The sequence below is a fragment of the Ornithodoros turicata genome, unplaced genomic scaffold (assembly GCF_037126465.1).
Source record: "Ornithodoros turicata isolate Travis unplaced genomic scaffold, ASM3712646v1 ctg00000783.1, whole genome shotgun sequence".
NCBI lineage: Eukaryota > Metazoa > Arthropoda > Arachnida > Ixodida > Argasidae > Ornithodoros > Ornithodoros turicata.
In genome coordinates, this window is record NW_026999401.1 from 414638 (window position 1) to 430802 (window position 16165).

Here is a 16165-nt window from a genome sequence, read left to right on the forward strand (position 1 = left end):
AACAAATCAGCCCAACGTCTACCACGGAAGCCTATCAAAAGACCGAAAATCGGCGTTTCGATAATTCGGTTTTTCTGACTTTTCGGCCTTGTGATTTTTCGGTGTTTTGATCTTTTGGCCTTACGATTGTTCGATGTTTCGATTTTTTTTCCCGGCCTTTTGAGTTTCGGCCTCATGGTTGCCACCCTTGCACCACAGCAACAGTCACGAGGAGCGCAGCGCGGAATGTCTGTTCTATCCAGGCAAGGAACTGAATCCGCGATGCTTTTTTCTCCTCTATAAATTCACGCATCTGTCCCACCTAAGGGTTACTTTGTGAAGCAATTTATTTGGTAAATTATTAACAATCGTGCCAGTGCTACTCTCATTCCCGAGACCAAAAAAGTGTGGCAGCCTTCATGGAAGACAGAAAATGGCAGGCATGCACTGACAAGAATTTACAACAACCAACGTCCGACATACACAGGCACGTCGCTGCCAGTCGCAAACGAAGTGGGGACAAACGTATGATGAGGAGGGCAGTGCGGTGCATCCATTCAACCCGGTTACTTTGTGAACTAATTTATTCGTAAAATTATTAAGAACTCTATCGACATAGTAGCGCTAATCCCGTGCAGATCGAGGGTGTGGCAGCACTATCGTCATCATCAAGAAAAGAATGAAACTGCTTCAACAAGAATGTCGCTTGTAAAAAAAAAAAAAAAAAAAACAGCAACCAGTTATTTATTTATTTAATTTATTTATTATTCAGAAACCCAAAGAACCGTGACGGTCATTACATCGGTGATACAAAATTGAAACATAACACAGTATACATGCTAATGCATCATTACGAACACGAATGGACCTTTTTCACAATCCAAGCCAATGCCTATACCAAGGCGTTTCACAATGGCCTATGCGCATGCGTATGACCTTGAGGCGCCGGAAAGGATTATCTCCGTCTTCACTAGATGGCGTACTATGGGGAAGACAGAAGTGGGGACCAGTGGGGAGACCGCATGTATGGTGCGTCCTTGTAACTCCACTCCGAACCGGTTTTGGTCCTTTGTGCTATCCACTTGGACTTGTTTTGACGCGCGCCGAGCATAGTTCATTGGAGAGCGGCTAGGATACCACGCGTATGTGAAAAAGGTCCATTACTACATAATTAAAGGGGTTGCGACAGGTCATCCCAGGTTATGCCAGATAAACAAAAAAAAAATGGTTCTTTACACCGATGGGAACCCGCATTGAAAGTTAACACCCGCGAAGATGATGTTATAGAAACGGAGAAAATGATCATCAGTGAATACCGAAACTCAGGCGGCTCTGACATCACAACGTTCGCCGCTACCAGTGCGGGAGCGCACGAGGAGTCACGTGCTTACGGCTGCCAATGGGAATGGACGCGCAGCTCTCATAGCTCTGTGACGTCTGCACTTTGCTCGGGAGATGTTTTCGAGGGCTTTTATCTCGCTAGGTACGACACGTAAAAGAATAATTCTTTTTTTTTCCCTCGGTATTCTGGTGTCTAGTACAACGCTTTCACGATGTAATGAACCCCATCTATGAAAGTGTCCCAACCCCTTTAACGACACAAAAACACAGTACTTGTTAATACATCATTAAGACCACTAAATAAATATTATAATATTCGTGCAAGTGAGAGTACATTAATAATATTAAGAAAACATGACGTTAATACATTATTAGGACCACCGAATAAATATTACTAATATTCGTACAAGTAGAGTACATTAATAATATTAAGAAAACATGACGTTAATACATTAAGACCACTGAATAAATATTACTAATATTCGTGCATGCGAGAGTACATCAATAATATTAAGAAAACATGCCGTTAATACATTATTAAGACCACTGAGTAAATATTACTAATATTCGTGCAAGTGAGGGTACATTAACAATATTAAGAAAACATGACGTTAACACATTATTAAGACCACTGAATAAATATTACTAATATTCGTGCAAGTGAGAGTACATTAATGATCGAGAAAACATGACGTTAATACATTATTAAGACCACTGAATAAATATTACTAATATTCGTGCAAGTGAGAGTACATTAATAATATTAAGAAAACGTGACGATCTAGCAGAAAGCTAGTTGGCTACTAGCAAAATAAATGAGTATGGTGATGTCCCCGAAAGACAGTGGGTTAACAGTATACACTACTGACTGGGGTGGGGCGTTCTACTTGACTTCGGCTGATGAAAAAAAAAAAAGACCTTCTGAAGAACTCACCTTCTGAGCGACAAACGTTACATTCTAGTTTCGAGGTGTGGTCGACGCGTTGAGATATGAAACTAGCCCTATAGGGATGTACAATGGCTGTAATGAAGTTGTGTGGAAGAATTTGTGTTAGAGGCACAACCGAAAAAAAGAACTTTCTTCTTTCACTATACTCTGGAAGACCCAGATGATGTTTCATCAGGGAAACACTTGATGCAATCGAGTAGTCTGACATTATAAAACGTACGCCTCTATATTCTGTACCGATTCCATGAGGGATGTTAGAAGGATGGCCGGATTTTCAGTTGGCACACGGTCGCTCTCTATTATTCTTACAGTCTGATCGACGGTGAGGCCCAGCGCATATGCCACACTTAGTAGCGCCTCTGCGATTCAATTTGTTGGCAGTTAAATAGCACTGTATGGACACAGCGGCCAGTTAGGACAGACACCTAAATTTAATACATTTCTTTTCCAGTTTGAGATTGTACCTGTTTTGATATTGAATAAAAGAGGACTCACATTCATCTAGTCCATTTCCCCAAGTGGAATAAAATCATACGTGGAATCCTTGACCGCTATTGGTGAGTTAAGTGCCACATCAAAGTAACGTCAAGTTAGAGCGCAGGGCGGAGCGAAAATGCGAAAGAGTGCAGCGAATATTTCATCCGCATGCGAGCATATTTGGTTTTGAGCGCTAGGACTTTCAATGAGCTTTCGCTGCCTAAGTTGCAGTCAGAGTTGTACAAGTCCTGCTAAGGTAACCGAGGATGCGACTGTAGAATATGTACCACTACGCCAATCTACAACGTTGCAAGCTCATTGGCCTAGACTGTGTGTGCGCTCCGATTGGTCGACAATGTTTTGAAATCGCATTTTCTACGCGCGCATGTGCGTGCAGCGTCCCGGCGGCCGTTTCAACAGTTTCAGCATAGTTTCGAAATAGCTCGCATCGGCCGGCACGGCGTCCGTCGCCTTGTGTTCCGTGTTTCGGTGATGTCAATCGGCAGAACAGTTTGTGATTCTACGCGTGTTGTGCTGTTGCTGGACACGACTATTATCCCACGCACAGTCTATCAAATACGGAACTGGAATGCTTCGTGGGTTGGAGCGGTTGGAGAGTGAAGAACGCGTTCGGGCGCCGTTGGATTTTGAGGGCTGACAACAAAGACATGATTACGATTACGTGCCACCACAGGGGTGGCATCCAGTGTATTGCTCCGTGGACGAAAGCGTGCTGGGCGAACGCAATGCATCCTGGACAGGTCCTGGTCGCACGTCACAGCAAACGTCAAGGCACACGTGACCTTAAAGATGGCGCCGCCCGTGATCGGCGGCCAAACCGTTTGTAAACAATGCTGTTGTTGTTTCTGGACGACGTTTTGGATGTTTTTCGATCACGGTAATTATTTTTATCCGATAATCTCGCAGTAAAACGCGCAATTTTACTCATAAAGCCTCGTATTGTTGACAACTTCCAAAGATGTGATGACGACCGCGCGTTAAGACTTACCGAGCCGATGCGATGTACCAATGGGCTACCATGTTGCGGAAGAAGCACCGCATAGTTTACGCTGGCAAAATACGGTCATCTCTTGGTGTTATGACGGCAAAAATATGTCGGTAAGCGGCAAAACGACATGTAAACAAAGTCACATGACCTCAAAATGACGTTTTCTATGACGTGCGACCAGGACAAGATGGCAGTTTTGCCAAAAGCACCCGCTTGAGGGTAGTTACAACAATGGCGGGTTTGTGTCACCCCTGTGGTGGCGATAGAGAAGCGTGTATGATTGTTGTGCGATAATCCTTGTATTGTCAACCAGAGCGTCCCGAGGATGTCAAGGTGAGCTCAAGGCCATCAACTGCTGCTTGCAAACGAAATTAACATTTCATCCGCGCACGATAGATGGCATCGTGCAGTGACGTGCGCAGTGTGCGTGCGCGTGGGTAGCGTGGCACGGAAACAAGATGGCGCATGCTCGCTCTTGGAACTCAGTGTCCACACTCTGAAGCGTAGCTTATTAAGTGACTCTAGTGTGCCTTCTGCTCTGCAATCAACAAAAGAAGATGCTCATCATAAGATCGGCCGGCACGGCGTCCTCTTGTGTTCCGTGTTTCAGTGATGTCAATCGGCAGAACAGGTGTTGTGCTGTTCCTGGACACGACTATTATCCCAGGAACAGTCTATCAACTCCGGAACTGGAATGCTTCGTGAGTTGGAGCGGTTGGAGAGTGAAGAACACGCTCGGGCCGTGTCGGATTTCGTGGTCTGTGTTCGTCTTGCTTCAAGTTCGAACTTGGTTACAGTGCGTCAACAACGCAGTGGACTTTGTATTCACAGTGCACCCATGTATCAGATCTTTTAATCAGTGCTTTGCGTCAAATAAATATTTCTTTTAGCAAAAAGCTTCAGTTATTTTGAATATCGGGTAACGACGGTAGGCGTGAAATCCGGTAGAAGTCGATGGTAGCCAGAACCGGCCCAAAGTTCAGCCAAAGTTAAGTCCCCTGATTGGCTGTCTGGCATTGCATAATTTCTACAACGTTGCACGCTCATTGGTCGTGTGCCCAGTGTTGTGTGAATTATCTCAAACTATGAACTCTATGGGGAGCTGTTGGAGCCTGGTTGTACACTTTACTCGAAAACAGTAATTAATTACAATTACTGTTACTACTTCGCGAAAAGTAATTCTTTACCGTTACAAATTAATTCATCCAAAATGTAATACGTTACAGATTAAAAATGTAACGCGTTACTTTTGCCGTTACTTTTAAATTGTGGGCCATAGCAAAGCCAACGAGCCTGCAGTGAACGCAACCATGCAGCTCTTGTTGCAAATTCTAATATGAGACACCAACATACATGATAAGTGAAATTCACAAATACATTTGAAAGCAACATACAAAACACATACACGTGTTTATTACAGATTTATATACACATCTAAAAGAACATCGAAACATCCGCTTCGTTTTGTTACTATTGTTATGTTCATCCCGCACAATTTATCAATACAGTTACCTATTTTACTGTTGCTCCAGTAGGTCGCGGTTTTAAGGGATTATCATATTACTGTGGTGTGCATGGAACACGTGTGGACTAGAGACGGTCGTCACAGTGACCTCTGCGTCATTGCTTCAGTCGAACTCGTGGTGGAACAGAAGAACAGATTGGCTCGCTGAAAATGGTTGCCATTGTTGACAGAAGGTTAAAAAAGTAATCGATTACTCAGTAATTGACTACCGAAAAGTGTAATCAGATTACTTGGAAAATTACTTGCTCACAAAATTAATTGATTACGTTAAATAATTACCGAAAGAAGTAAGTGATTACTAGTAACGCGTTGCAGTAATACTCTGGTTGCAGTAATATAACGCAGAGTAATGGGCACCATTTATACCAGTTTACGGCTCCTTTAATGTCTCTAAAGGCCTTTGTGAGCGACTCTCTGCACGATGCCCTTTATCGGCCTTGCCGGCCCTTTATCAGGGGTCACCTCACGACGAGCCTGTTGTCAGCCGAGAGTGCCCACTGCCGGCGTAACAAATCGAGCATGTAAGCTCAGGGCCGCTTACCTAAAATAACGCATTTGCGCCTGTCTCCTCAATGGCGAGCGGAAAAGTGCCCCGGCATTGACGACATCCCAGTTGAAAGATGAAAGTCACTGAAAAGGTTAGCCAGCTGTAGGACTCGAACCCACATCTTCTGGATTACCGGTCCAGGGCTCTACTCTATTGTCCCTTCTATGTTGTTCCAGCCTCAGAACATCAGTTCTTTCATGTTCAACATTTGCCGCTTGCGTCGATCCCTGTCGTATGAATGTGTGTATGAGTGTGCAAAAATGTAAGAGTGAAAGGAGGATGAGTGAGAGAGAGTGACTGGTTTGTCCCTTCAGATGACGCACCCTGGAAGTCGCTGAGAAGGCGTGCTAGAAGGCGTGGAAATCTGTTCCGGCCCGTCAAACTGGGGGGGTTGGGATTGTCCTGCCTTTTCGTTCGTCAGTTGGTTTGGCGCGTGTGCTTTGTACGCGACCAGCTACACCCTTTCCTCCAGCACTGCACTGCTGCCATCCTTCATGATGAGCTACCGGAACTGTTACTGTCGACAGTATATGACACGCCTATGGTTGTTTGGGGCTTCTACAAAGAGGTAGCAGCCTCGTTCAGATTCCTCCTGGCAAGGTTCTCTAGAGAGTTCATCTTTGAAACGCCTCGGAAACGCCTCTATCACGCTCTTCTGGATTCGCTTTTTCCGCCTCCAATGTACCGTACGATGTTTGCACCCCAGCCTGGTGGTGATGTTCTCTTGCGTGTATACGGCGCATGCCAGTGCGTCCAAAGGTGAAGACTTTCTTCTATCTGTTACACACTGGAACGCTACCGCTTCATGTGTGGCTGCGCGACAGAGGGTTTTTGGTGCCATGGAATAATTTGAACTGCCGTCGTTGTCCGGAAGAGGAAAACATGTAAAGATAAGTCTCGAAAACTGGACCCAGAATGCTTATCGTCCGATTACTTTAATGACGAGCGATTATAAGATCCTAGCTAAGACTCTTCTGTTGCGCGTTTCACCTCTGTTGGAGAACATATACATCCTTGCCAAGCATGTTCTGTCCCCGGCAGGTCCTTAGACATTCATATAATCATTCTTCGCCATACGATCCACAGGATTAAGAGGGGCCATGCCCCCTCTGTGCTGGCTTTCTTCGATCAAACCAAGGCATTTGTTGGTGTGCGACACGCATACCTGTTCTCTCAGTTGAGGGCATGAGAGTTCGCCAATGCTTGGGTAAGGTACGTGGAAACGTTGTATAGGGGCGCTAGAAGCGCTGCCTCTGTCGCTGGCGGCCTGTCGCTGCCCTTTGATGTAACTTGTGGGGTTCGTCAAGGATGTCATCTTTCTCCTGCCTTGTACTCCATCGCCATCAACACTCTCCTCGAGAGACTGTGTTCTATTCCTGTTACATTGGCTCTGCCCCAATGGATGCCCTGCACCTCTTTTTCCGTACGTGGATGACATATCTGTGAGTGTGATGACATATCACATCTAAGTGTTCCCTAGGGTACACTTAGAAGGCCTTTCTGTCTGTTTAGAAGGCCTTTGAAGATTACGGAGTGATTTCCGGGGCAAGGCCGAATAGATAAAAAAGTGCAGCACTGTGTTTGAACCTCCAGCCTTTCTGCAGGGCTCCTTTCCGTGTTCCAGACCAAACTTCAAATTTCTTGGTGTGACTTTTGATTGCACTGGCATATCAAGCGTAAACTGGCCACGTGTGTTTAATGGCTGCAGACCTGTCCTGCGGCAGCTTAACTTTTGGCTTGCCCATCAGTTTTCGCGCTCACTTGCTACTGCCCTTGTACTACAGTGGCTTCTGGTTCCTCGAAGTCGTTGCCACGCCGACACCACTATTCCACACTGCCATCACTATATGCCCACGTTCCGTTTTCTCTGGTTCGGTTCACTGGAGTGGGCCGCCAGGTCCCGCTTGCAGAGTACAGGAGACCAGGGTGGCTAAGCCTTGCCAGTGGTGCTCGACCAGTGCCTTGCACTTCAGTCGCGCATTTATTTCGAGGCGTCGCTCACACCCGGACACCCAGCGTTAGTATTAGTAGTAGTATTAGTAGCGTAGTAGTAGTAGTAGTATTAGTAGCGTTAGCATTAGTGCAGTACTCTCTGGGATGTGCCACAAGTTGGTTCGTTGAGAGCCCTAGGTTTCGGCCAAGGTCTGCCTCGGAAGTCCTGCCTCGTTCATATAGCACCTCTGTAGCGATGTTGTAAGACGTTTACGACTCCAGCTTCCGGAAGCTGACATCCAGTTATGGGCTGTCAGTGATTTTTATACAGCTATACGGGAGTTGGAGTGCGGTCACCCAGTTCCCCGGTGCCGGCGAAGGTGTCCTGGCGTCGGATCTCTGCGGGCAGGCTAGATGCACGCCGCGCCAGTCTTCAGTGGAAGTTGGCCCACGATATTCTTTTTTTTTTCTGGAAAGGTTTTATTCACAGCGATTACTTAAGTGTCACACATGAAAATCAATCGCCGACTATATACACGAGGGTAGCATGCCTATGCCTTGAAAACGACCTTTCTTCTTGTGTTCCGTTCCCTTTCTCGGTGCACTAAAGCTAGCACTGAAGTTATGCCATTCTTGCTAGAAAGTTGTTAACAGTTTCACCCGGGAGTTAACAACCTCGACTATGTTGACACAAATCCACGCAGACGAAAACGCTGTCTCTCCCGTCATCAGCAACTGTCTTTCGAGGAACTGTTTCACTTCACTTCCAAAACAGTCGACCGACATCATCACGGAGCACCACTGCCTGGACTGTATGGTGTCCCTGCATCGGGCCTTCCAAAGAGCTTGTTCTGCCATGGCTGTGAACAGAACCCGAAGCTTGCCTTCTGTTGCACCGTACGATCTTGTCTGGAGCCCAGCAGGGAGCCGCAAGCGATATTTTCGAGATAGTATTGACCATACTCTGCGGGCTACAGGGCATTCACGGAAAACATGCACTGCGGACTCTTCTTTTCGGCATCGCACGCAGGTGGATGTTCGAGAAACTCCCCAGCGGCTGAGCCGATCCCGCGTTGGCAGTGCATCCCAGGCAGTGCGCCATCGCAGATCTTGAACAGAACTTGGTAACCATCCTTCCTCTTCGTAAGCGTTTGGACCGTTTTCACGTTTTTCGTTCTGGCGGCTGGGCGTCTTGCGGGATGTGTCAAACGGCTGAGCACTGATTTTTGCGGTGTCACGTTCCCCTTTTGCTGTGGCATAGGTTAACGCAAGTATTTGAGCTCTCTGCTGTCCCCTGGGCCACTGTGCGGTTCCTAGAACCGTTGCCGGTTCGGCGCACTCAGCGCAAACAATTGGCTTCGTTAATTACGGAGGTAAACTTTCAAATTTGGATCCGTCGTTATAGGACTCTACTGTCCTCCGCAGCGACTCTCCCGTGTTTGATAGTTCTCCTGCTTGATGACAATGCACTTGCCATCCTGGAGATTGATGCGCCCAATCTTGATGTCAATATATTAATTGCGCACGGTTGGCCATACAATGCATTACGTGCCGGGCTCGTCGGCAGTATCGCGTGTGGTGCAGTTTTCTCTTTAGTGGAAATTTTCTGTTAAAAATTCCCTGGAAATTTTCTCTTAAAAATGTGGCTTTGCAGCGCTGTTTCCGGGAAGGTACGTTCTCAAAAATCTCCGAAATTTGTATTGGCAGCAAGCCTCAGGTATCAAATAGCCGCGTCATTATACAAAATCATTCTTATTGGTAATTTATGTTATTGGTGCGTTATCTTCCCAACAGTTTGATTAACATCTTTGGGGCAAAGGAAGCTCAGTGGTTAGCGTGCTGGCCATGTCACGTCGAGACTGGGAGGTACCCGGGTTCGAATCCCGGTGCCGGCTGTGCTGTCTGGGGTTTTTCCTGGGTTTTCCTCAGACGCTTTCAGACATATGTCGGCACAGTTCCCTTAGAAGTCGGCCCAGGACGCACATTCCCCCAGGGCGTGAGTCGTGACGTTGCCCACATACGTGAGGCCGACAACGGCAAGCCCTATCACCACCACCACCACCACCGGAAGCCTTTCTTGCTCGAAAGAATGTTTCACAGAATTGTGCCAGCACCACGACCAGTTAACTCGGGCTTCGTCGTCGTCATCGCGTTACGCTAGGGGAGCAACAGTGACGAACATTTTTATTCTAAACGCATCCGCCACACCAGCAAAGTTAGATGACTGGCGCTGATGATATGCAGCAGTCGCCAGAACCGAATTTCGCGTTTGCGGTGATCGCCGCGGTAACAGTCAGGAAAATCGCATCGCTTGTCCCATCCTATAGTTCGCAATACAAAATCCAAAGCACTCCATGACAAAAAACAGGTAATCATGTACGACGACGACGACGAAGCTGAGCTGCGGTGAGCGATTCTGTCCTTGTTCTGATTTTCTGTACTATCTATATACAGGGTGTTCAAAATTAAGCTTTCACTAGCACTATATAAATAGGCGAACAAAAGAAAACTGGTGCTACTTTTTCTGTTCCTTGAGTAAGAAACAGGTGCTACATCATTAGCAGCACCTGTTTCTTACACAAGTAGCGTAAAGTTATCATCCGGTTTCCTGTCATCGCTGTGTTTGCGTAGCGCTCGTGAAAGCTTAATTTTGAACACCCTGCATATGTGTGTGTTTCCCTTTGTGTAATTCTGTTGATGATGGGCTAGTGTTATTCTTTTGGCGTGTGTGTGCGTGTGCCATGGCCAGCCGTGGAATTCCTTCTCCCTCTGGTGAAGAAGGCACCTGGTGGCTGTATTCGATCTTTTCAGCACCAGGATGAGTTAGATTTTGAGCTCAAGGCTATGTCTCTCCAAGGGGCTGCAACCCTGAAAGGTTTGGCCTCTGTAGATGTAACTGGTGCTGCCATTCCTTTGGAAACCAACCTCACCGTAGTTACGGTGTCTAAGGCACCGGTTGGTATGACGCGCACATCGTTTCAGTGCAGGGCCAGTATGGCACAGTAAAGGACACTGTCCGCGGGACATACGACTAGAGCCCTGCGCGGATGATATTCTTGGCATCCGCATCCTACCCGCATCCGCGCACACGTTATCCACATCCGTTCCGCACCCGTAGCATGCACAACCGTTTACGTCCGCATCCGATGCGCTGAGCAAAACGCAACATCCGCATCCGATCCGATCCGCAAAATCCGCACGTTTCGAAAGATGCGTAAGGACCGTCGGAAGCATGTTGGTATAATTTCGGATGCCTCCATGCTGTCACGGAAGGACTCACGACAAGAAGCAAAGGTTCAACAAACGCGATATGGAGAGACTTTTGGAACGCGTGGAACGATACCTCGCTGGTGCTCCCGTGGTTCGAGACTCCAGAATGCCTCCTCTCCCGTCTTGGCCGTGCATGGTCAAAGGTGAACCTGAGCATGCGCTCGCTGACGGCGCGCAATACAAATAAATTGCTGGTAGAAAAATTACAGCATGCGTTATATCCGCATCCGATCCGCTGCCTTCGCATCGGCATCCGATCCGCATCTGACCTCGAGCCATTCGCATCCGATCCGCACACCGCGGAAAGTGCTAAACTTTCATCAGTGCTAAATTTTCATCAATTTTCAGTGCTAAATTTTCATCAATTTTCAGTGCTAAATTTTCATCAATTTTCAGTGCTAAATTTTCATCAATTTTCAGTGCTAAATTTTCAGCGGATACCCGCGGATGGTGCAGGGCTCTACATACGACCATCTGGACCATCCGGCTGAGGGCATATGGGTTCGCCGTTGCTTGGGTTACGAATGTGGAAACGTTGTATAGAGGTGCTAGAAGGCGTTGTCTCTGTCGCTGGTGGCCTGTCGCCGCCCTTTGATGAAACGTGTGCGTTTCCTCAAGGATGTCCTCTCTCTCCCGCCTCCGTCAACACTCTACTCGAGAGACTGTGTTCAATTCCTGTTACATTGGCACTGCCCAATGGATGGCCTCCACCTCTTTTTTCGCATATGACGGAATGAGGCCACTTCACCCCCCCCCCCCATGTTATTACTAAGGTTGACGGGAGCTGTACTTCAAGTCGTTGCAGTCTCCAGTCAACCCTTTCGGCACAAAAAAACAAATGTCCTCGAGACTGACGTCACAGCCTTTAATCTCTCATATCGAACACAATTGTCTCTTCGTGATTTCTCCTGAGATGTCATTCAGAAATTGTTACAAATTGTAGCGCATTCCACGACAGATGCTCCTAACACAGAAGGCTCACAAAGGGATTCATCTTACAAGTCGTGACGTCTTGTAGAAATATTCTTTTATCTCTTTGGGTTGATTTATTCGTTTATGCCATCAGGTGAGGAGATGCAAGAAGTAAAAGAAGCATTCATCATAAACAGAGGAAGAATGGAAGGAAAGAGGAATAAAGAATGTAACAGAGAGGCAAAAGGGAAACAATGCAATGCATATGTTGTTCATGGAAGTAAACCTTGGTTAACAGTTCAGAGCCACTGTATGGGTGTCTCTTCATTGTTTCTTTGTTTACTTTTCACGTGTGTCACCACCCAACCCAACTTTTTTACCATGGAGGAAGGAAACACAGGAGCGGCCCTTCCAAGTTTTTGCCATGGGGACGGGCGTGCCAGCCTCGCATTGCATTCTGGGATGCTCCTGTCTACCATGTGACCGCTCACCTGACCCCAAGAGCATGCGCAGGCCAGCTTCCAAAGCAGACGACGGGAGTCGTGATTGCAGCTCCAGACATCTGCCTTGTGATGAGCGCCGCGCCTCCAGTTTGTTTTGTGTGTGTTCGGAGGTTTACTCTTCGTTTACCCTTCTACCACAAGACCGGTCACGGTCTGCCGACTGCAGGACCACCACGCAGGACTAGAAACATCATTCGTGGCAGCGACGTTTGTGTGACGACGTGGCCACGTTTTGTGTTTGTTGCTGAAGTGGTAAAGCATGCCAGTAATCAAACTTGTACAACAATGATGGAAATCCGATGAATCTGCAGCTGTAGCACAGCGCCAGCTTGCAAACGAACGATTCAAGATGGCTCTCTCACAGACAGGGGTACGAAACAACCGATCAAGTACGTACTTACGAATGAGACGTTATTCCCGTGACAGAGCTGCTTTCTGTTGAACGACAGCCGCAACAGCGGTAAGAACACGTTAACAAAATGTTGTTTCCGCAGTGGTGCTCACATGTTAAGAGTAAATGGCTTTGGAAAAGCTTAAAAGCACGGAAAACAGCGCGAGGGACAAAGCGTTGCTAAACCGAAACTTTAGAGAGGATCACGTAGTGGACAGGAAGTAATGGCGGTTTTGACAGGGGCGACCGCCAGAGGGGTCCCACGAAAATCTGTTCGAAACGGCCGCTCCTGTGTTTCCTTCCTTCCATGCTTTTTACCCTCCGCCTGTTCATGCGTGCGAGTTTCAAAAATGTCAAACACAGGTAAAATACGGTGGGATACAAATCGCATCCGTATACAGCGTTCCCCTATCTGTGCATTAACATGTGCTTCTTCAGGTGTCTGCATCAAGGACATGCGACAGCCCAGGACTGGTGCGCTTTCACGTGTACGAGGCCTCTAAGCACTTGCATGGTTGCCATCACAAGTGTGTCTTGGCTGCATGTTAAACCTACAGGCTTTGTGCTCTGGCTGAACTATCTCTAGCAGCTTCTTCTCTAACTCTGTGTGTTCGTGCTGTACATGAACTCTGCAGCAGAGAGGTTGCATTTGTATGGCTTCACACCCATGGAGGCCTTCTTGTTACACTGCATGTTTGTACTGTGCCTCAGGTCTGGAGAACAGAGAATGCTCTTTTATGGTATCTCACCTTAGGGTGCCTGCTGGTGATATGCTGCAGGACAGAGACCGCACTTGTATCACATTACAAGTTTGGGTTCTGGATGAACACTGCAGGACAGAGGTTGCAATTTTATGCCTGTTCACCCGTGTGTGTCGCCTTGTGACGTGAAAAGGTTCTGCGCTGTCTGAACTCTGCGTGGCAGACATCACACTTGTATGGCTTCTCGCCCGTGTGTGTCCGCTTGTGATGCCATAACTGCCCGCTCTGACTGAACTTCGCGGGGCAGACATTGCACTTGTATGGCTTCTCACCCGTGTGTGTCCGCTTGTGCTGCTGTAAGGTCCCGCTCTGGCGGAACTCTGCGTGGCAGACATCGCACTTGTATGGCTTCTCGCCAGTATGTGTCCGCATGTGCTCCTGTAGGTCCGCGCCCCTGCTGAACTCTGCAGGGCAGACATCACACTTGTATGGCTTCTCGCCCGTGTGTGTCCGCTTGTGATGCCATAACTGTCCGCTCTGCCTGAACTTCGCAGGGCAGACATTGCACTTGTATGGCTTCTCACCCGTGTGTGTCCGCTTGTGCTGCTGTAGGGTCCCGCTCTGGCGGAACTCTGCGTGGCAGACATCGCACTTGTATGGCTTCTCGCCCGTGTGTGTCCGTTTGTGATGCCATAACTGTCCGCTCTGCCTGAACTTCGCAGGGCAGACATTGCACTTGTATGGCTTCTCACCCGTGTGTGTCCGCTTGTGCTGCTGTAGGGTCCCGCTCTGGCGGAACTCTGCGTGGCAGACATCGCACTTGTATGGCTTCTCGCCCGTATGTGTCCGCATGTGCTGCTGTAGGTTCCCACTCAGGCTGAACTCTGCACGGCAGACTTCGCACTTGTATGGCTTCTCACCAGTGTGTGTCCGCTTGTGGTGTTGCAGTAGCTCACTTCGGCTAAACTCCGCAGGGCAGACATCGCACTTGTATGGCTTCTCACCTGTGTGTGTCCGCTTGTGACGCTGTAGGGGCCCGCTGTCACTGAAAATCGCAGGGCAGATGTCGCACTTGTATGGCTTCTCGCCCGTGTGTGTTCGCCTGTGCTGCCGTAGGTGCCCGCCCTGACTGAACTTTGCATGGCAGACATCGCACTTGTATGGCTTCTCACCCGTGTGTGTCCGCTTGTGCTGCTGTAGGGTCCCGCTCTGGCGGAACTCTGCGTGGCAGACATCGCACTTGTATGGCTTCTCGCCCGTATGTGTCCGCATGTGCTGCTGTAGGTTCCCACTCAGGCTGAACTCTGCACGGCAGACTTCGCACTTGTATGGCTTCTCACCAGTGTGTGTCCGCTTGTGGTGTTGCAGTAGCTCACTTCGGCTAAACTCCGCAGGGCAGACATCGCACTTGTATGGCTTCTCACCTGTGTGTGTCCGCTTGTGACGCTGTAGGGGCCCGCTGTCACTGAAAATCGCAGGGCAGATGTCGCACTTGTATGGCTTCTCGCCCGTGTGTGTTCGCTTGTGCTGCCGTAGGTGCCCGCCCTGACTGAACTTTGCATGGCAGACATCGCACTTGTATGGCTTCTCACCTGTGTGTGTTCGCTTGTGCTGCTGCAGGCGAGCACTCCGGCTGAACTCCGCAGAGCAGACATCGCACTTGTATGGTTTCTTGCATGAATCTGTCCCCTTGTGCTGCTGTGTGTTCCTGCTCAGGCTGAACTCTGCAGGGCAGACATCGCTCTTGCCAGTATGCGTCGCCACTTGGTCCTCCCCACTTCTCGACCACGAGAATGCAGAGGGGTAGATGTTGCAACCAGAACCCTTCTCTCCCATCTGAACACCTGTTGGAAGAGCAGTGGAACACATTTCAGACTCATTTTGACAGTGTGCAAACATGTGGCATTTGAGTCTGGCTTTTGACATGCATGCAAGTGGACATGGCCTGCTCTGGTCTCGATGTTGCTCAGCGGGATGGTCATTTATAGGCACAGCGAATACTGCAATCCATGGCATAAGGCAGGGGACGTGCAGTCACGTGCTTACGGCTGCCAATGGGAATGGACGCAACTCTCAGCTTTGTGGAGCCCACACTTTGCTCGGGAGTGCGTTCAGGGACTTGTATCTTGCTATGTACGACACGTAGAAGAGTAACCTTATCTTCAGTATTCCACCATACGGTACAAGGCTCCCATGACATAACCCGTGAACAAAATCCACGAAGGTGTCCTAACCCCTTTAATTATTCGCAAATAGGTTGAAGGAGGAAATTGTTGCTGGATGGAACGTTCTGAAATACCAATAACGCCAAATAAGCACACCCTATTAATGTGCCTTTTTCACTGTGGTATAATGTAAAACCCCCGAGACTAGGGAGTACGAAGAGACACACACAACGCGAAGTCTCAAACGCAGCCGAAAATTTTACTTCACGTACGAGAAGTACTATATACACAAACAGGAGGAAGAGAAATAACCAGTTAACGACAAAATAAGAGGTCAGTTCTGGAGAACAAGCGGTCTGCTCAAGGCCGGACCGAGAATTACGGATGGCTTGCTGACACAGTTCCCACAAGAGGTTATGCAAAGGGTCTCTCTCAAAAGCCTTCTGTGAGGGTCCATTTCGGAA

At 48.1% G+C, this 16165-nt stretch overlaps 1 protein-coding gene across 1 annotated transcript; it reads right to left on the reverse strand.

Annotated features, from left to right (window-relative positions):
* Positions 1-12163: 12163 nt before the first annotated feature.
* On the reverse strand, positions 12164-15405 carry LOC135374849 (zinc finger protein 271-like). The gene has a single exon (XM_064607776.1). It carries the CDS (start codon positions 15403-15405, stop codon positions 13687-13689), a length of 1719 nt encoding a protein of 572 aa, XP_064463846.1. The 3' UTR covers positions 12164-13686.
* Positions 15406-16165: the final 760 nt, after the last annotated feature.